Consider the following 21,454-nt stretch of genomic DNA (forward strand, 5'->3'; position numbering starts at 1 on the left):
TTATCAATATAGATCACAAAAGCCCAGGCTAGGCTTCACATGACGTGCGCAGCACTGATATATACATAAATCGTATTCAAACCCGACCCCGTTTACAAACAAAAACTCAATCCATCCAGGAACGGGACTACTAATATAGATAATAAACTAAAGAGGGTTAGCAGCAGCCTAAGCGCAGCTTTCTTGCTGTCTGGAGGTTGCAGCCGCCGTAAAGAACAGCTCTAGATCCGGGGGCTGAAAGTAACCGTTCTTCGGTGGCTCCAATTTCTTTCCAAGGACTATCGATCTTTTCCTTCTCACGGGCGGCGGACACAGTGGATAAGCTGGTATCCTGCATTCATCACGTGTAGGCGTCTTGCATCCCACGTCATAGTCATCATCAACCACCACCTTCTCGCTGTCGTAGCAACCAAACCCTTTATCCATTTCTTCTTCTATTCTCTCGCACTCTTCTGCTAACCTCTCTTGATTAAGAGTCTTTAATTGCTTCTTTAGTACTCTAGTATTCTTGGTGAGACGTAGCTTGTTCTGGAAGTTGCTAGGGGTTGTATTGTACTTGCGGTGTAGAAACTGACACGTGGAGGAACATAATGCTACGTGGCAAAGCGTAGATGAATTCAGGTGGAAATGTTGACACACACTTGACTTGACTTGAGTTTAAGAAGATGGGCCGTTTATAATATGGCTTCTTAATTCAATACATGCCCATTTAATTACCAGAAATTCTTTAGAATTTTCATTTTTTATTTATTTTCACAAAAATAATTATTAAAAAAAAAATAATCAAAATAAATTTTATTAAAAAGTAAAATTTTATTTTTACTTTAGGGTTAACTAATATATACTTAAGGTTTAGAGTTAATAAATGAGTTTTTAGGGATATAGTTTTAAATTTAAAAAAATAAAAATTTAAAATTTAAAATTTCAAAATAAAGAAAGATTATTTTAGTCATTTTTTCGAAGACTATTTTTGTGATAAAAACTGAAAAAGTGATACTTGATAGAATTACCCTTTAATTATCACTTGGTGATTTTTTCCATGCTCATGCACGGATATAAATATTTATAAAATAAATATATTATAATAATTAATTGTTATATATTTTTAGTTTTAGGCTTATTTATAATTTGTATGAATAATTTATATTAATAATATTATATTACCTTAATTAGACATATGATTTTATATATGTTATATCTAGTCAGTTTTTTTTTTGTTTTTATAGTTGATTTAATTATTATTTGGGTATATTAAATTGCATCCATTATTTTGAATTTAACTATAATATTTTTTTTATTTTAAATATATTAAAATTATGATTAATTATCCTATTTGCATTTACGTTGGTTGTTGTTTTATATATATAAATATATTTGAGGAAAATTATGTATAACTTAAGATATATTGTGTTTAAAATGAAATATAAAATACCCTTGTTTGTAGTCCACATAGATGCGGAGCTAATAGTTTGGTTCACATAGTCTATATGAGTCTGTTGTTTGCTGACAAAAAAAATGAAATATAAAATTAACTAAAGTGTCTGATTCAAATTACGTAAATTAATATAACGATAATATTCTACAGTTTCATGCATATATATAAATTTTACAAAAGAACTAAATTATAACAATTTGTTAATATTTTCTTTTCATTTGCTAATATGTTTTGAGTCGTCCTATAATTTACATTTATAAAATAAATTATTATTATAAATTATATATTCTTATTGTAGTTAAATATACAATTTTAGATATAAGTTGTATTAGTCGAGTAACTCATGTTGTGAGTATATTGAGTTACATATATTATTTTAAATTCAAACTGAAGTATAATTATTTTTATTATAATTAAGGAAAATCAAATTAATTTTAATTATAGGTTAAATGTGCATGTAGTTTCATAAGGTTTTTCAAATTATATGTTATCTTTCTTAAAAAAATATCAGAAAAGAAAGCGATGATCGATATGGAGTTGCATACATAAGTAACTAATACATAATTTGAAGCTCATGAACACATATCAATATTTATAATAATTAAAATATTTTATAAATTTTAAATAATTTTATGCCTTAGATTTATTAAATGGTAAACTGAAATTTATTTTAAATATTCTTAAAAATGAGAATTCAGATTTGTTTTGGTATTTTAATTTTTGGCATATTAGTTCCACAAACATAAAAACATAAATTTTTTAAGCAAATTTAATTTTATGAAAACAAATAATTTTAATAATGATAAAATATAATATACATACCTCGTTAAAGTATATAGTGATGTTTTATTTTAAAATATTTTTGTAAATATTTGATCAAAAGATGTTTATTGATAATTCTTTTGATTTTTAATATCTCTTAAAAATAATCAGCTAAAACAATTGTGTGATTGTATTTTAAAAAATCATATTATATAAGTAAAATAAAAATTTATAGATTTTTTTTGCTGTAATTGAAATATATTATAGTCAACTAAATATATGAAAAATAAGTAAAACATTTCAACAATACTAATTATAAACTATTTAGTCAATTAAACATATATCAATTTATGTTACTTAATTATTTTATGTGATCATCTAAGAAAATAGATAGATATATAAAAAATATTTATATTACTTTGAAAATATACATTTTTGTATTGTTTAAAAATCTAAAAGAAAGTATTTAAAAATAATTTTCTAAAAGGAATATTTTCATTTTGTGAACTTTCCTTTTTAATGAAATCATATTATATATACATATATTTTTTGTTTTTAATTTTTTTTTTAAACTTTATAAATGTTTCCTTTTTATTATATATTTTATTTGGAAAATATCAAAAATGAAACGTAATAAAAATTAAATAATATTATTTAAATGAAATATTTTTAATTCCTTAAAAGTATTAGTGTAATCAACCATAATGAAAGTTAACATGAACACAACAAATAAAAAATTGATTTCTCTAACCTTTAATCATATTTTTACCGAATTGAGCCCCATATGGTTCCAACATAGACATCCAGATTGTTACTCAAATGTAAATTATATGGAAGGCAATAACAAAACATGATAATTTATCTTCATGTTTTATCTATCTACTAGATACGACATGCAGCCTTCATCACCTAGTTTGATTTAGTCTCTGCACTAAAAATTCAGTTAACTTCTTACTGCTTTCAACATGTGATACATAAAATGTCACATTGCGGAGCAAAGGAAAACCAAGTAGAAGAAACAAACAAAACATAAATACAAAAGCTAAGAGAAGATCCAACAAGAAGAAGAGAATAGGATGCGACCTTTCCAACCTTGCAAGAACCAATTACTATATTCATCAAGCACAAAGTCTTTATGGTAACCCCACTTCTTCATCTTCACCCTGATAGACTCAACAAGCTCTGCTTCCACAGGCTTCTGCTTAAACCCATCTCTCATCATCCTCACCTGCCACTGCTTGTAAGTCTCCGGCCTCTCAACCCTATCCACTCTTTCACAAGCGATCATTTTCATCACTTCCCTCCTGTAAAACTCCCCTTCCAAATGTATCCTCTCCGGGTTCTCCTTGGAAAGAGTCGCACCAAACATGTCTAACAGCAACGAGTAATGAAACAAAGCTTCTTTGAACCGCGTCGTGAAGAACAGGGCATTGAAAGACCCGTTAACCGTCGAACTGAGGAAAACGTCAGGCTTCATGTCTCTGATCAGTTTCAAGAACCTGTCTCTAGGACAATCCTCTTCCCCGCCAGGAGTCACGTCTCTAACGTTCTTGAGCCTGAGAGCAGTATTAACCGCGAGAACTTTGTTTGGTCGGATCTTGAACTCTTCCAAACGTATCGTCTCCCAGTTCCTGGACGCGATCGTATTGTACTCAAACGGGACACCGAACTGTTTGCAATACTCCGTGAGTCTCCGACACATATCCTCTATCCTCTGCATCGGATAGAACCCGTTCTGAGGAATCTCTACACCGTTATCTGTAGCTTCCGTGGCCCGGTCTTGCTTTTTGATATATTCTGTATAAACATAGGCCACTGGAAACCGTAGAGGATCCCAAAGTCTATGACGTGAAGCACCGAAGCGTCTTTCGCAGCGTCGAGAATCATCTTGTTGGAGTAGAAGTACATCAAAGTCATGAAGGGAGACACATACAAGAACACGTGGTAGGATTTAAGAGTTTGAGCGGCCGTTCGTTTCTTGGAGGCGATGGAGTCGTAGTAGCTCGTGATCGTGGATCCAGAGCTACCTTCCAGACGCGCCTGGAGTGCGTTGGCGAAGAAGTAAGCCAGCCTCTGCGACGCGTCGCCCAGAGGCGTGCATTGTTTCCTTATTTGTCTCAGCAAATCGTCGGCTGTGATTTTGTCCCTTGCTGAAATAGACTGTGCACATAGCGTGAGAAGCGTGCGGAAATCAAATGTTTGGCTCTTCTTTTTGGTGCGTCCTCCTTCTTTCTTGGTGACCTGAGGCTTGCTTGATACGCTCTCGCCTTCTTCGATGACTTGCAGATCGCTTTTGCAGTCGAGAAGGAGAACTTTGTCAAAGAGCTCTGTTAGTTTACTATCTTCAACAACCGTTAAAGCAGATTGTTTACTGCTCCTAGCTTCTTCTATATCTTCAACTTTTTAAATAATCCTCAATTAATATAAGAGTCTTTACTAATCTGGATGTGGATCTTCTGGATACCCTTAAACTTGCAGAAACGGAATCAAAACTTTGGGCTAAAACACAAATATTGAATGACAAAAAGAGGACTCCACAGGTAGAGGCTACGACTCTTCCGTCAATTCCAGGAAGATGGTGTTTTACGGATGGTTCCTGAAAAGAGAATGATATTTTTTCCAGGTCAAGGATGGTACAGTACCTTAGAAGGATTTGAGGGATTGATGGGGGCAAGGAATGTCCGAGCTTTCCTTTCTCCTCTTCATGCAGAGATGGAAGCGTTACTATGGGCAATGGAATGCATGAAAAACTTACTACAATTTCAGGTTACGTTTGCAACGGATTGTTCTCAATTGGTGAAGATGGTTTCAGAACCAGAAGAATGGCCAGCGTTTGCAAGTTATTTGGAAGATATAAACAGCCTGAAAGAGAGTTTTTTCGGAGCAGAGATTATCTATGTATCAAGAACGCATAACAAGAAGGCGGATAGCTTAGTCCGCAGTGCTAGGAAAGAAACGTCTTTTGTAGTTCACATGGATCAAGATCTTCCAGTGTGGTTCACAGAGTCTATATGAGTCTGTAAAGTTGATGATAAAAAAAGAAAATTAATATAAGAGGATTGTGAAACTTTAATTTAAACCACGATGTGTTCACCTTGTGTATGTCAATATGGTTTAGAGTAGGCATGGGCATTCGGGGTCCCAATTGGGTTTTGGTTTTATCCATTCGGGTTTTGATTTTTTGGTTTATTAAAATCAGCCCCATTCGGGTTATATGAAAGTTCGGTTCAGAACCAGTTGGGGTTAGTAAATTTCAAAGAACCGGTATAACACATTGTACTTTCGGGTTTGAGTCCTAATCGGTTTTTCGGTTTAAAATACATGATTCATATATATTTTGTAACCAAAACATAAGTGAAATCGGTTCTTCGAATTTAAAGTACATGATTTGTACCAATTTTAACTAGGAGTTTTCCTGCGCCATGCGCAGATATAAAATATTTAAAAATGTTATATATAAATAAAATTTTCTATTTTTATATTTTACTTTTATTAGTTTAAAAAATAAAACCATAATGTAAATTGTTTTTAGTTTGATTTATTCAAGTCCACTTTGACCCTTTAATTTTGCATTACTTAACGTTTGATAAAAATAATTGAAATTATAAAGTTACTTTATTATATTATTCTTTATTTAATTACCATTTTAAATATGTCTATTTGTAAATATATAAATTATTTCTAATAATATATACATTAAATAAAATTAACTTATATACGTTGATAAAATATATTGTAAACTACACTTATTTTAATAATAAAAATATGATTCATATATTGATGTAAAATTTTACTATTCGTAATTATTATTTATATATAAAAACATATTATTTTAATTGATATAAAAAGTTATTAGATATCATAAAATCTTACCAAAATGAATATTTACTGAGAAATTTTTTTTTTGATATAAATTTATTAGTTATTACTATATTATGAAACCTTTCCAAAAATATAAATCCGTATATAGAAAATCATCATTATTATATTTAAGAAATCTAACCAAAAACATAAATCTAAATATAGAAAATTTTACATGTCACAATTAGATTTATGTCATGTCATATTTCTTTTAAGCCATGTCATCATTTTTTTGTGAAAGTTAATGTAGTGATGACACATATACCAATCACTTCTCAAATATAGTTTAGGGGATAGCCAAATCATAAGTAAAATTGATTCTAAAATAAGAAAGGTAAACATAGTTATTGATAGAAAGAAAACCAAATAAATGAAAGCATAAAACAAAAACTAAGTTCTCATAAAATGAGAAACATTATTCAATGAAAACAAAACCTAAATCTAAAAATTTCAAGCTTCAACCGCCATCTTCAACCATTAACCTTCGTATAATAGATAATTATTTTAGAATTTCAATAATATTTTAAAGTATTTTGGATACATATTAGGAATTAAGATCATGTTTGGTAGAAGTTCTTTTTGTGATTTTAAATATTTCGGGTTCTATCGGATATCCATTTAGATTCGGGTTCGGTTCAGATAATACTCATAACCAAAATACCATAAAACAAGATCCATTCGGTATTTATATCGGGTTCGGATTTATTTTTATTGAATCGGATTCGGTTCGGGTTTTGAATTCGGTTTATTTGCGCGGCCCTAGTTTAGAGTTAGAAAATAATCAATTTCATGGGTTTTCTACAGGTTTGAAAGTTTTCAATATTATTTCTTATTATGTTGTCCTAATACATGCTTATATCTCTTGGTCCGGAATTTACATTTAACTACAGTTTTCATAGGATGTTACTACTTTTTGAGATTAATTCATCACAATGCACAATATCTTGTAAGATTACTTGCAGCAAATTACATGTTTATGCCTGATGCAGTAGAACTTTGTAAACAAGACATTTGTTGAAGTTAGCTTTTTTTTATTATTTATGCAACATAAGCTTTGCGTGAGCATAGAATACTTTCTTGTGCTATACTTATACACACGCTACGCTACAAGCGTATTACCATTCTCTAGTGTCCAAGAACCACCTACTTTTAACCTAATCCACTCGTGCTGGCTAGAGATTAGCCATATGAACACATCAATCTAAAAAGATTACTCAATGATGTCGACTTTTCATAAAGATGTGAAGTATATTGAACCTGACATCTCCAGTAATTTATCCATTGATCCATGAGATCCTAAAGAATCTTCCCGCATTTTTTTTTTCTAATTCCATTTCCTATCAACTCTAGCTTCTTTTTTAATGTTAAGGAATCTTGTCTACAGTCCCCATGTGTGTATGAGGGAGTCACTTGATCTCCTTTTTCTTTTTCGCATTCATTATTTTCATTGTGCTTGTTTGTATCATTATTAATAATAACTAGGTAAGGAACCCGTGCGATATCGCACAGATACTCATTTTATAAAAGTTATATTTCATATTTTAATAAAATAACATTTTATAAATATTTTTTACAATTTATTTTGGAAGATACATATGTTACAAAACTATCTTGCATGCAACTATATTTCTTTATTGATAATACTGAAAATCTATATTTTATTTATAGGTTTGGTTGTAATAAATTTATAAACATGTAAATACCAAATAAGATTTTTGTCTTATTATCCGTTTAGTTAAGTTATTTAAAAATCTAAAAAATAACTGAATATTTGAATCTAATTAAAAAGAAAACATATTCCAAACTAATTGTTTACTAAATTAGTAAGGTAACTTATAAGGACAAGTCAAATAGTCATGATTTTTTTGAAACCATATAAGATGTGTGCGGTCGAAAACATAACAATATGATAATTTTATGATATATATTATCCCTTAAAATATTCTTCTTAGCATATCGCCCATACTTTCTGTTTTATTAGACATTCTAGAACAAAATAAAAGAACACTAAAACTGATTATACATAGATTCTAAACCTTCAATATCTCAGTCAAACTTATTCATTATAATGTTGTAACTCTCTGATTCATTTTTTGGATTGAGTGAATCTGCACAATAAAAAACGAAAGCTATGTTTATAAATCAGTGAAACAATAAACTGAAAACCTTTGCAATTTAATGACTGTAATTTATTGAAATTCTTTAAATGTGGTCTGGATTATCAAAGTAGACACTAAAATTTTGTTAAATCAAACTGTTTTAAAAGAAAAAAAAATATTATGGACAAAGCTGTTGTTTATAAATATGATAGAAAAAATGGTTGAACATAAATAAGAAGAGTTTTCTTAGTTCACTTCACAACTGTAAAGATGATGATTAATTGCATACCATGCGTTGCCACACAATCCAAAGTAGAAGATGTAATAGTAGTTAATAGTAACAGTACATATTGAGTAAAAAGGTGCGTACGTTAAAGGGTGATAATTAAGAGTATCAATTTTTTTTTGTTAACGGTTATGGAAATCATCTCGTTTGAAAATTTGACCTTCATTGTTTCCCTTGCTGCTTTTGAATTTTAAAGTTATACATTATTTTACATGTCATGATTCAGTAATTAACAGGTTAAATTTTTGAGTTTTACAGAATTGCGACAGTAAATATCGTGCCTAACATTAGTTTACAAAATCGTGACAGTCATGGTTGTTGTGATTTCTGAATGCACACAACTCCTTATATAGAAGATTAAAGATTGCAATGGTTGGCACCAAAAGTTGCAATGAAACAACACAATAAAATATACTTATATGAATAGTCACAACTTTTAAATATAAACAGTCACATTCTTTCAATTTAAATATAGTTATTTTTAGAAAATACTTATATAAATAGTCACAACCTTTCAATATAAGTGGATTCACAATCTTTGGAATTAATTGGGATTGCTATTATTATTAGATTAGTGAATACCTATCTCAAAATGACCCCCTATTCAGATTCATAATTTATCATGATGCTTCTTTGTGCCCATTTCATCTCGACCACCTTTTTGGGTTAAAAACATACATTTCACTAGGTTTTAAGTTTTAACTCATATATTAACACAATAATTATACTATTATACCAGGTTTGAACGTACATGTCTATGTCTTGGTCCACATGTCTCTATTTAATGTAACAACAATAGTAGTTTATGATGTATGACCTGATCAACATATTTCACTTTATCCACAAGCAAAATGCATCTCTATCAACCAAGAAGTTATGATATAGTATACAAGGGATTTGTTGATGATATCTTGTGTATTTGCATAGTTTTAGCAATCATTTTAGTTCTCAATTTGTCCATTTAGATGCATTTAGAGTAGATTTAGGTGCATTGCATATACATTTGTCTATATTAGGTGATGGAGATGCTATTTGGTGAGTTTGGAACCTTTGGAGATGGTTTAGAGACAAGAATGGTGATTTTGGTTCACAAGACGAGGTCCCAATTGTCCCAGCGGCCAAGCCAAACCGCTGGGAAAATGCACACGCCCCTGCCCCATATGTACTTGTTGCAGCGGCCAAATGACATGTCAAAAACCAGCTGCGACACTTAGAAAAATCTGCACTTCTGTTTTTACCAACTTTTTACCTAAATTATCTTGGGTCAACCCAGACTTGTTGGGTCGATCCAGCTCGTTTTTAGACCACTATAAATACTTTTTAGACCTAATTTTAGGGGTTATATTGTTTTCTATCTAATCAAAAGCCACTTTTGGGTGAAAGATCTAATCTTGATCATAATTTCTCATCTTTGCTTGATTATCTTGCTCTCTAATCATGTTTAACCTTGAATCATCAATGGTTTTTGGGTTATTCATGTCTATTAGTGAGTAGACTAATCTTGGATTCATGGGCTAGGGTGATTAAGAGTGATTAGAGAAGATCTAGGGTGTTTAGTGTTAGATCTACTTGTTTCCTTGCTTGTTGAGGATTCTCAATGCTATTTTAGTCTTGATCATACTAAAATAGATCTCTAAGCATTTCCTACCCACAAGGTGTATGATGAAATGCCTAAACCAACTCTTCAATGCTTTTAGCTTGCTTTACCTAAGGGATTAGTTGCTAAAGGAGTTAAGATTGCTATTAGACTTGTTCTCCATGTTTGCTTTAGTAACATTCAACCTTAGGGATTAGATGCTTGAGTTGCTTTAGCAAAAGAACATTCATCTAGGGATAGAGCTTGTTTAGCTTAGTGTCTAGGCATAAGGAAAGTGTTTGATTGCTAGCTTGCCACCCTTAGATTGGATCTACATCACCCAAGATCAAATGTCTAGTCCCATGAGTAGGTCTGGGATTTCGGGTATTCGGATCGGTTCCGGGTAAGATCCGTTCGGGTCCGGATATTCAGTTATTTACAAATTGTATCCAATGAGTACTTGGAACAGTTCGGTTCGGTTTCGGATCGGTTTTCGGTCGGTTCCGGGTATTAAATTATTAAACTGAAACTAATATTTTTATGTATTTTATATTTTCTATTTTTTTTTTATTTTTTTTTTTAAATAGTTTAATCCAAATCGGATATATATGTATAGTTTGAAAGTAACTACAACGAAATAGAAGTGGTGCAGTGGTAAAAGTTGATGTACTTTCAACTTTCCCACCCGGGTTCGAAACCCATGAGGCGCAAATCCATGTTTTTTAAACATTATTTCGGTTTAAACGGGTACCCGATCGGATCCGGATAAAAACCCGAACCGACCCGATACCCGTGGATATTCATAAACATTACCCATCGGTTAAATATGCCTTATCCGAAACCGATCCGAACCGGTCCATTTCGGGTCGGATCCGGTTCGGTATTCGGTTCCGGTTAAAAAGTCCCAGGCCTACCCATGAGTCCTCTTGCTTCATATTAAAAAAGAAAGATCATTCCTTTATTGCATTAGCTTATTAGTTCTTAGTTCATACCATTTTTAAAATTGGATTGCACTTAGTTTAAGCATGAACTTGCATTCCCTTTGCTTTAGAATCACCTAGGATTGGTTCGACAATCTTTTATACTATAACATTTGATTAGGAGCCTTGAAAACTCCTAACATCAGTTGCTAAATTCACAAATTTGAATAGAAAACTCTTTATGCAAGTTCCTGATGAAACACCTTAAGGGTCAAAAATTTGCAAGGCAACAAAAGGAATAACATGTTATTATTAACCAAGCACTGTGACAATTACATTAGACCTCACATATCTTCATCTATACCCTTCTTCACCACATTCCTTTCCTTTTTTTTTCCTTACACAATGAATATTTTCAAATACATAACATAACAAATAAACAAAAAAAAGTATATATGAAAGTAAAAAAAGATCAGTTTCATCCCGCTAACATCCATTTTCACACCGCGAAGATAACATTTCTTTCCCAGTCTATAGACCAAGACTGGTCTCGAGCTTCTGATGTCCCTCCAGCAACTGTTGTTTCCCCTGTTGCTGGGACCAGTAGGCATGAGCCATCAGTACCCTGTCTAAGAGCTCCTGTGGAACTGGCTCACCTCTCCTTTGTTGTGGCGATATTCTTGCTGTGTGCACCAGCGTTTTCCACTTATCCTATCATTCACATCAAACCAAAATATAATAACTTCTTGCATAAGCAACATACCTCATTTACAAAATGAGCGGTAAAATAAGATATTGTTTTGTTTGTTTTACCTTCAAATCGACATAAGTCCGGTGCTTTGCATTATCAAACGCTCGCAGCTTTACATCACGCCACCTACAGATAGATATGACATCAATATTAGAACTTTCTTGGACCATTAAGACTTTTAGGTTTGTTGTAACATTAGCAAATCAATCACCTTCCGGTCCCAAGTCTCTCCACAGCTTGAACAAGGACCTCTACTTCTGCAACAGAGAAAGGTCTACGGATTCTGCGCTGAGCCACCTCAGATCGCTTAGGTTTTCGAGGTGGGACTACGTTTAAAGCCTGTGCATGCAGAGGAGGAGCTACAGGAATCAAAGCTCTGGAGTAGACTGGTTTGGCCCTATTATGTGCAGAGGGTTTGGAGTCAAGGTCACTTTCTACAGAGTTACTAGGTTTAGCATGTTTCCCTTGTGATGCAAGACACCTAATGGACATACAAATCACATTAGGAAAATGTTACTTTTAATCTACACCAAATAAATAAGAAGCAAACATTAATGTTTGAAGTAAGACTTACCTTGTTAGCGTGTGAGGTACATTAAATGGACGGAGACAATCAGAATCTTCAGGAGCCAGCGGTTTTGTGGAGTGTGGAGGGTTTGGCTCAAGACAAAAGCCTAAGGTGTCTGAGAGAGTGTCTAGAGAGATTCCATTCTGAAGAAGCATTTTACTGTCGTCTCTAACTTTTTTTCCATGAACAAGAACACCTATGCGTAGTCCACCTTCAAGTATGGTGGTCACAGCTTCCAAGACTGTCCTCTAGCAAAGGTAAGTAAATTCTCATTAATATCACAAATATGAATGACCCTTTCAGAAATTTCTAAGCAAAAATAGTTCAAACCTTAAGCGAACCAACAGTAGCAGTCTCTGGAATCTCAATGAAAAGCTCAGGAACTTTAAATGACTTGATTCCAAGTTTCACTAAGCACAGCAAAAATTTAACAAAGTCAGTACAAAACTCTTGAGTGATAGTAAAACCTTAATAGAAAAAGATACCGTGAGAATCTCTTGATTGTAAAGCTGGCTGCTTCTGACAAGCTATGGTTGACATAAAAGCTGAACCTTCAAAAAAAAAAAAAACCAAAGCTCAAAGTCACTCATCATGATGTAGCTTGAAGGTTGAAGCTTAAACTACTAGCATCTGATTATTACCCCTTTTAGGTGTTTCTTCTGATTGTGACGCTGTATAACCATCAAAGTATCTTCTTTTCTTGATTGGATATCTCCTCTCTGATCTGAAGCTTTTAAGACAATGTTTCTTGTTGTAGTAACTAGGCTTCAAGTCCATGTCTAAACATATTTAGAAAAACATAAACATTGTCAAAAAAAATATCACTAGCCCACAAAATGGTCTATATATATATGCTCACCTGAATTAGTAACCGTCGTCTCTTTCTGCTTTGAAGAGAGTTTACAATACTTTGAAGCCAGGACTTTCTTTATTCTTCTATCTCCTATTCTAAGGGTTGACCTAAATGTTTTCGTTGTGTAACGTGCTGAGAAGTTTTCGCCATCATCATTGAGTAAATCTATATCATCAGAGCACACTGGAGGAGGAACAGGTTTCTTGAAGCCACTACCTATATGATGCTTATTCTCGGCTATAATATCCCTTGATAACTCTGGTTCACAATCATTTATTAGTCTCCCATGCATTGATATCTTATCGTTAGTCTCTGACCTAAAACAAACACTCTGACCTAATCCTTGAGTGCCAAGCTTCTCCGAGGAGTCCGAAGTTATGCCAGAGGTAGATCCAAAATGGAAATCTTTGGGAGGACTTGGAGATCTATGAGTTTTTGGAAGGATCTCAGAGACAAAGAACCTCCTCTCAGCATCATTGTCATGAATATGATCACAGTTAATTTCCTCTACCACTGTTTGATGCGGTTTTGTCTTAACAGCACACTGATCTTCTTCATTAGTATCCCCTATGGCGTTGTTACTTGAGGAAGAAGAATTGCCACCACTTTCAAGCAGAAGGTCTCCAGCTACTGCAGCCAACAAATCGAAGGAAGATATTTGATTCTTCTTGAAAGCACTCTTCTAGCAAAATTCACAAACACAATCAGATATATCAGAGGGGAAGAACCTACAATGGTACTTCAAAAATGTTGGAAACAGACAAAAGTTTATGAATCTATTTACTCTTGGTGATCTTGTAGCTCGAGGTGTAGGAGGCACCTCATAGCCATTGAATCCATGATCAAGCCTCCTTTGCAACACCATGATTTCAAGAACAAGTTTCAGACATTCAACAAAAGGATGTAATGCTTTGTCACCGATTAATTAATTAACCTAGACAGGAAGACAAGTTAGGTTTATTAATTAACGAGTTAGAATATTCACCAACAGATTCGATAGTCATTCTCACATTCTATATATGTGAACAAGCACTAGATTTCCAATTTCAGAGAGGACATTTTGTAAAACCTCGCTAGAACCCAACTCATTTCTATTACCCAAGATCTAATGCAACGTACAGTTGATGTTATAAGAGTAAAATAGAGACATAGTTCAGACAGAAATTTCTATTACCAAGAAAATACATTTTCACGAAAGCAAAACACATTTCAGGTTCTGACAAACGAAGATTCAACACAGACGCCCGTCCAAAAAAACTTTTTGTTATTCGCTCGTAACAGTGAAAACACAATCTAAAATAGCAGATCAAAGAAAACAATTAAGATTCTCACCGTTTTCTCCGAAACAAAGCAGGCGAAGTCTCTAACGAAAGGTATAAGGAAAGTCTTTTCTCTTTTTGTTGTCGAAGTTCTGTGAAAACGAAAAACCCCTTTTGTTTGTGTGGAAACGAGAAAAGAGTACGGGACGTGACAAAGGCTTAAACCCCCTGGGTCTTATACCAGTAACATCGGGACGTGTCTGAAGAGCGAATAACCGGCTATTACCAGTAAAACCCCTCATTACCCTGAAGACTTGTTCTTCTTTCTCTTTCTTGGGTGACCCACCACTGTCTCACGAACTTCCTTCCCATTCGGACACGTGGTGTCTCTGTCGGATCGTGCGTCTTTTTAACCACACACATATTTCGAGAAAAACGTTCAGTCACAAATGCCATTTTAAATGTTTTTCTTTAGTCCAATCTACGTCATTCTTTTCTTTTATTATTGTCTTTTTCAAATTTTCACATATTTTCTATTTTATTAGAATATTTCATTTCATAATCCAAATAAGCCTAGGCCCAAAACAATGCAACAGAGGCTCTTTGAGTGGGTAAGAATAATATTAAGAATGTTTAGCCCATTATTAATTAAGTCACGAGGACCAGACTGTAAATTAGTTATCGACGAGGATATATATTGAAACTGCTACACTCTTTTGGATTTTTTCATTACACTCTTTGGGATTTTGATCATCCACAGAATGGCTTCCTCGTCCTTACAAACGATGATGAAGGAAGGAGAACATAGAAAATGGGCGGATCTTCCTCCGGAACTGACGTCGTTAATTCTTCAGCATCTTGACGCGGTTGAGATAGTGGAAAAAGCAAAGAAAGTGTGCAGGTCGTGGCGTAGCGTCTGTAAAGACCCCTCGATGTGGCGTAAAATTGAGATGCGTAGCCTTGATCCCTGGAAACACAAGTATCACGAGAAAATATGCCGCCATGCAGTTGATCGTAGCCAGGGCGGCTTGGTTGCGATCCATCTGTGGAACTTTTGTACTAACTCTCTCCTCAGCTACATCGCCCATAGGTTCTCTCTTGCTCTCCCTCTCTATGTTTTTTTCTGTGTTCTACTTCTAGGGTTAAGACTGAGTTTGGCCATGAAATAATTTTTTTTTGACTAGAATAAAAGAAAGATCTTAGACCAGTTGTATTCTAATCCAAAAATAAATGAATTACTCAAGTATAAGTATTTTTTTACTCTAATATATAGTAAAAATTAGAATACCATTAAAATATTTTTACTTTAAATTTTAATTTAAAGTAAAAAATAGAATGGATTGGAGAAGCTCTTAGTAGTTCTTATTCCTTATGGAAAAATTGAGGTATGCATTGCACTGCAAGTGATTTTGTTAATGTTGTGTTCTCATTAGGGTTAACTGGCAAAGCTTATTTTTCAGGTTTGTGTACTTTATCCATTTTGGAATAGAGAACATCCACTTGATTCTATTATTGTTATACCTCTGAGTGAAGAAGCATTAATGGTTAGCTTCAGGTTATTGGGATGCTAGGAAAAAATATATTTTGTAATAATGTTTAGCATCTTTTATCGCTCTTGTTCCTATCTTTGATTATGTTATTAAACTTTTACACCCAACTATTTGCAGTTCAAGAAATCTTAGAAGCCTTAAAGTTTCAATGTGCAATCTAATAACAAGCAGGGACTAGCCGAAGCAGTCGTGAAACTCCCATTGCTTGACACTCTGAAAGTTGTAGGCCAGTCTTGTCCAAATCTGAAGACATTGAAAGAAAACTGTGTGGGTTACAGTCATTCTAGAGACAAGAGTGATGATGTTGCTCTAGCAACCGCTGAAACAATGCATGGACTTCGCCACCTCCAGCTTTTTGGGAACAAATGAACAGAAGCCGGTTTGAACGCCATTCTTGATAGTTGTCCTAACCTGGAACATCTTGACTTACGCAACTGTTACAACGTTAACCTTGCTGGGGATCTGGAGAAGCGGTGTTTCTAGAGGATCAAAGTTGTGAGACGCCCTAATGAACCGATCCATGATTACCCATTTGACGCGACCGTGAATTTAGCAGAAGATGGCTACCCTGATGACTTCTCTGATGGTAGTATACCAGAAGATGATTACAGGTACCATAGCCTCAGCGAAACTTTGGACTTTGAACTGCAGTACTTCTATGATTAAGATGATCTGCGTTTCTAAATGCATTTGATTACCGTTACCTTCTCTCTTTTTTTTTCATGACCTGTAAGCATGCTTCTAGTTTCGTTGGAATTTGTGTGTCCTTGTGGAATGTCTGTGACATTTAGTAATATTGTCTTTAATATACTCCTTATGTTTCATAATAAGTGTCATTTTAACATTTTTTTCTTGTTACAAAAAATAAAAATGTCATTTTACAATTCCAATACAAATTATACTTATTTTGAGCGAAAAATTAATTGAAAACTGCATTGATTTCATATATTTATCTCAAATACTATTGGTCAGAGATATAATTAATAACAAACACTTATTTAAAAACAAAGGGAGTATTAAACTCGAAAAATGTTTGAAGTGATGTGATAGTTTCATCTTCTCTTTGACTAAAAATGTTGAGTTTATTCTCTGCAACATCAAAGAAAGCAAAGCCTTGTGCTAATTTTACAGTGAGAATTCTCCAAAATATTGCTCAAACTGAGGCAAATCGGTTTTATTACATACCTTAGTTTTGATCTTGGTAATACTGAACAATCTTGAGCAATTTTTTTGACTATCATAAAACTCATGAATCAACGCTTTGATCCGTGCTGACTCAGAATATCTGCGAAAGCTAATGAGATTTTGGAACAAGCACAAAAAGTTACGTGTAGCTGAAGGAACGTCCAAGCAAACACCATTTAAATATTCAAACCGTTGATTCCATAGCACAAGATGAAGCTTTGTTAAACATATTCACATTACACACTTAAATGCAACCTGTGGAGAGAAAAAAACATTTAGATGAAAAGATTAACGAGCTGAAGGAGTGTCACTGACGAAGCTTATGCTATGTCCCGTGGACTTGGATGAATTTGCATCTTGGCTCCTTCTTTTAGTTAGGTTCTCATATACTTCCAAACACTCATTTAGTTCATGAGCAACCCGTGTCATGTTTGGTCTCTCTGCGGAAGAAGGGTTAATGCATGCCATTGCTAATTCAAGAGCTTTCCAAGATGAACCTGTGTCATATTCTCGTTGGAGTTTCGGATCCATAATACTTTCAATATCACCATTTGCGAGCATAGACTTAGCCCATTCTACTATGTAAGAATTTTCACGTGATTGGTCAATCACTGGTTGGCCAGTGATAATCTCAAGTAACACGATTCCAAAGCTGTAAACATCACTCTTCTCCGTTAACCAATGCTTTTGATAGTATCTGCAAGAAAATAATCTGAAGATGTTAGATAACACGCAAAAAATAAAACATCTTTTAATATACAATGTGAACTAGAACTTACTCGGGATCAAGATATCCAATAGTTCCAGCAACATTTGTTGTTGATACATGAGTTTTACTTCCCACAAGGAAAGATCTAGAAAGTCCAAAATCGGCGAGTTTGGCTTCAAAATGTTGTCCTAACAATATATTGGTACTTTTCACATCTCTATGAACCATTGGCGGCTTACATCCAATATGCAAATATTCAATTCCTAGTACAATGAAAACCTCATATGTTAGCTACTTATCATTTAAAAAGAGTTGAAAAGGATATAAATACACAACTAAAAAAATTTGACAAACCTAGAGCAGACTCAATAGCTATTTTCAGTCTACTTGGCCAGTTTAAAACAGAGCCATCACGTTCTCCTGCCAAAATTCACCATATAGTTTTAAACCCCCTTTGATTTAGAAGAGGTAACTCTTTTTCAAAATAATCAAACGGTTTACCTGAGAGATATTCCTTTAGGTTCCCATTTTCCATGAACTCGTAGATGAGAGCTAAGTCATTCCCTTCATCACAATATCCGATGAGGTTAACTAAATTTATGTGGTGAACTCTTAGAAGTAGTTCAACCTAAAAATCAAGAATATAAAAGGATATATGATTCATGAAGTCATGATTTCCTGAAAATTTAGGGAAAGGGTTTAGTGTAATCAAGTACTTCTGTTTTGAATTCCTTATAGCCTTGAGTTGATGATTGAGAGAGAACTTTGACGGCTACTTGTTGATTATTTAGAAAACCATGACAAACAACACCGAAGCCTCCTTTGCCAAGAACAACTTGAAAGTTATTAGTCATATCTTTGACCTCTGAATATGTAAATCTTCTGTTTTTTAATTCTAGTGATGAACGTTTAACTGCAAAAATAAAATCAAAATTGAAGGATCCACGAGTTTTCATATACTTTCACAATGGATCATATATTTTTCTAACTACCTTTAGAAATTGATGGCTTTTTCCTTTTGAAGATGAAGATTAAAACCACCACAGTAATGATAATGGCCACAGAAGAAAGAGATGCACCAACAACCGCCACCACGGGGAATTTTTTTTTGCATGATTTACATGTCCTTAGATATCCATCAAGACTAAGGAACAAAAACGTTGTTGAAGACATCAAATAAATACTAAAACAGAGTGGATAGTACATAATAGAAAGAAGATCATCTCAAAGATGGAAACCTTACGTTAGCTTTAGTCCTTCTTTTTCTCTATCAAGCAGGGCTTGTGGAATGCGGCCTCTAAGCTTATTTCCACTTAAGTTTCTATGGATATAAGGAGACAATTATAAATTGTTGTGACCAAAATTTATTTTGCTCTTCAGAAAACTTACATGAGCATCAATGATTTCATCTTGGCTAGAAATTCAGGCACTTCTCCAGTCAAGTTGTTTCTCGACAGGTCCCTGAAAATTGTAAAGATAAAATGTTAAGTATCTTGTTTCCTCGTAAGGGTATATTTCTGCTCAGAAAGACTATGGGCAAACAGCCCATGACTTTCGTTATCAATATAAATAAATTGTAAACCTATTTTCCGAATATGTTTTCCTCTATATGGATTCAAGGAGATACGTACAATTCTTGAAGTTGAGTAAGATTTTGTATGAAAAGTGGTATATCTCCACTTAATCCACTTGAAGACAAATCTCTGTTCACATGGATCCGAGACATGCATGTCACATAAGAAATTTTTAATTGCTTAATTAAGTTTTGATAATAAGAATGAGGTTTAATTGTTCTTACAATGCTATGATTCTTGGTGGTGTGGACACATCTATAACATTGCAGCGTAAACCAGACCACAAGAATTGTTTAGGAACACATGGATCACCCTGCCAGCTGATTTTATTCAATCCATACGTATCACGGATATTCTTCATAGCAATCACTGAATATCAACAAAAAGAACAATGAGAACTAACATGTGTAACAACATATTAATATGTCTCTATATATTGACAAAACACCACAGCTACATACCATCATCTTGATTCGTCTCTGATTGTGGAAACTCAATTACTTGGAAAATCTCTAAAGCATTCATCAAGGGTGGAAGAGTCGACTTTCGAGTTCTTGAGAGTTGCACACGACACAACCCTCCCTCGCATTTCAGAGGCACTCTGTTAAACAAAACCTCTACTTCGAACTTCATTGGACTATAAGGATCAAATTCAACTTTACCATTCGCGATAATGTCAAATTCCCTGGTATCATTATTTCTCACTTTTTGGATGTCAGCCATATAGAGGTAGGCATAAGTCTCGTCGTCAGAAGTGTCCAAAGTCCAAGAAAAGGTCATTGGTTCACTGGCAATAGCGGGTGTCGCAGCAGTCTTAATGACATCTTGTGGCGGGTTATAGTCTTTATGAGGATCAACAACGTTGAGGGTTGTGTTTATCTGCGTCCATTCTACTGGCAAGAACGGAGACCAAGCACGATCATATACATCTTCAGGGTAACTGTCACAGTCAAGCGTATAAATACTTTAGGAGCAATGAGCAAAACTGACATAATTGTGATGGAAAAAAAAACTATTTAGGCTAAGTTGACATACCGTACACCTTGGTCCGAATTGCTGAAATAGATTCGGTCCACATACTTCAAGGAACCAGTTCGAGTAATATAAGTATCATATGGCAACGGTCTTAATTCCAGGGCTGATATTAGTGGTGTACTTGTCCCTGTCTTAACAAGACATATTTCCAAAATATTGGATCTTGTGATGTGAATGATCTCCTGAGCCATACCTGGACCCGATAATTTCGCATCTATGGTTGTCCAAATATTAGGACCGAGATAGAGGTCGAATCTTGGAGAAGCATTGAGACCGTCGTAGTTCCCATATACGAACACAGTCCTGATCAGATACTTTGTGTCTTGCATCACGCTCAGATTATAACAGTTTCGTATTCCATCTGGAAAGTATCTCAAACCAGTATATGGCTTCATAAAGTGTGTCTTCAAGTCTTTGTGGATGGTACCAGTTTTTCCGCTGTGGAGGAAACTGGCATCAGATATGTATGTCAGATTGGTAAAGGGTTCGTTGTAAGGAGACTCATTAGAAGGTAATCCACAATCTAAGCTGATGAATCCTGGTAAGAACAGGAAGAGATATATAGTGTTTTTTTATAACGTTCTATCTAAAAATCTCACAATTATTAAAGGCTTTGTAACTGTCCAATAACATATTTATAAGAACAAACAATAATACAGAAGGGATAAAATATGGTACCAATCAATACCTTGTTGATTCTGAGAGTGAGCAAGATGAATTATGGAGAAAGCCGCACACACATAAAACAGAAGCCCGTTTAGAGTTGCCCCCATTCTTGACTGCCTCTCAGTTTTCAAAACAAAAAACTTAGCAACTACAATTATTTTGAAACATTATACCTCGAACCAAAATACATATACTTGCAAGTTACAAAAACTCTTATGAATACCGAAAGCGAAAGCTGGGAATGTCAACTTTTGAAAATGTCACCGGCCAAAGAACTATACATAATATTTCTAATGCAAATGGAGGGAAATATTAATAGTATAGAAGAAGGAACGAGTAATCTCTCGGAAATGGTCGACCAATGT

General features: G+C 33.9%; 2 protein-coding genes and 2 pseudogenes across 3 annotated transcripts; 1 reads left to right on the top strand and 3 right to left on the bottom strand.

Moving 5' to 3' along the window:
- Positions 1 to 2,803: 2,803 nt before the first annotated feature.
- On the bottom strand, positions 2,804 to 10,836 carry LOC106393921 (annotated as a pseudogene).
- A 148-nt stretch (positions 10,837 to 10,984) lies between these two features.
- Positions 10,985 to 14,634, bottom strand: LOC106395193 (telomere repeat-binding protein 5). Of its 2 annotated transcripts, none has more exons than XM_022693113.2 (10): positions 14,444 to 14,634; positions 13,896 to 14,045; positions 13,118 to 13,793; positions 12,900 to 13,037; positions 12,744 to 12,803; positions 12,589 to 12,668; positions 12,265 to 12,506; positions 11,902 to 12,171; positions 11,753 to 11,816; positions 10,985 to 11,650 (listed from the first exon to the last, which is right to left on the bottom strand). In XM_022693113.2, exons 2-10 carry the CDS (start codon positions 13,974 to 13,976, stop codon positions 11,471 to 11,473), a joined length of 1,791 nt encoding a protein of 596 aa, XP_022548834.1. In that variant the 5' UTR covers positions 13,977 to 14,045; positions 14,444 to 14,634; the 3' UTR covers positions 10,985 to 11,470. The 2 variants fall into 2 exon arrangements, with proteins under 2 accessions (XP_022548834.1, XP_013691160.1); XM_013835706.3 differs by having other exon boundaries at positions 12,744 to 12,809; positions 14,444 to 14,632.
- Positions 14,635 to 15,154: 520 nt separating this feature from the next.
- On the top strand, positions 15,155 to 17,228 carry LOC106393920 (annotated as a pseudogene).
- Positions 17,229 to 17,260: 32 nt separating this feature from the next.
- On the bottom strand, positions 17,261 to 21,454 carry LOC106392358 (leucine-rich repeat receptor-like serine/threonine-protein kinase At2g14510). The gene is made up of 13 exons (XM_013833180.3): positions 21,112 to 21,454; positions 20,424 to 20,961; positions 19,850 to 20,328; positions 19,613 to 19,757; positions 19,446 to 19,517; positions 19,204 to 19,275; positions 19,058 to 19,135; positions 18,807 to 18,958; positions 18,531 to 18,727; positions 18,316 to 18,442; positions 18,169 to 18,234; positions 17,885 to 18,077; positions 17,261 to 17,802 (listed from the first exon to the last, which is right to left on the bottom strand). The coding sequence occupies exons 1-13, from the start codon at positions 21,194 to 21,196 to the stop codon at positions 17,394 to 17,396; spliced, it is 2,613 nt and encodes an 870-aa protein (XP_013688634.1). The 5' UTR covers positions 21,197 to 21,454; the 3' UTR covers positions 17,261 to 17,393.

This window comes from Brassica napus, chromosome A10 (genome assembly GCF_020379485.1).
Source record: "Brassica napus cultivar Da-Ae chromosome A10, Da-Ae, whole genome shotgun sequence".
In the NCBI taxonomy this organism is placed as follows: Eukaryota; Viridiplantae; Streptophyta; class Magnoliopsida; order Brassicales; family Brassicaceae; genus Brassica; species Brassica napus.

Excerpts from the sequence above, each read along its gene's own strand:
- LOC106395193 (XM_013835706.3), bottom strand. The coding sequence starts at position 13,976 with ATGGTGTTGCAAAGGAGGCTTGATCATGGATTCAATGGCTATGAGGTG. Across the intron at positions 13,038-13,117 it reads GACGACGGTTACTAATTCAG|ACATGGACTTGAAGCCTAGT; the intron begins GTGAGCATATAT and ends AAATATGTTTAG. Across the intron at positions 12,172-12,264 it reads GTACCTCACACGCTAACAAG|GTGTCTTGCATCACAAGGGA; the intron begins GTAAGTCTTACT and ends TATGTCCATTAG.
- LOC106392358 (XM_013833180.3), bottom strand. The coding sequence starts at position 21,196 with ATGGGGGCAACTCTAAACGGGCTTCTGTTTTATGTGTGTGCGGCTTTC. Across the intron at positions 18,443-18,530 it reads ATAAGGAATTCAAAACAGAA|GTTGAACTACTTCTAAGAGT; the intron begins GTACTTGATTAC and ends CTTGATTTTTAG. Across the intron at positions 18,078-18,168 it reads AGCTATTGAGTCTGCTCTAG|GAATTGAATATTTGCATATT; the intron begins GTTTGTCAAATT and ends TCATTGTACTAG.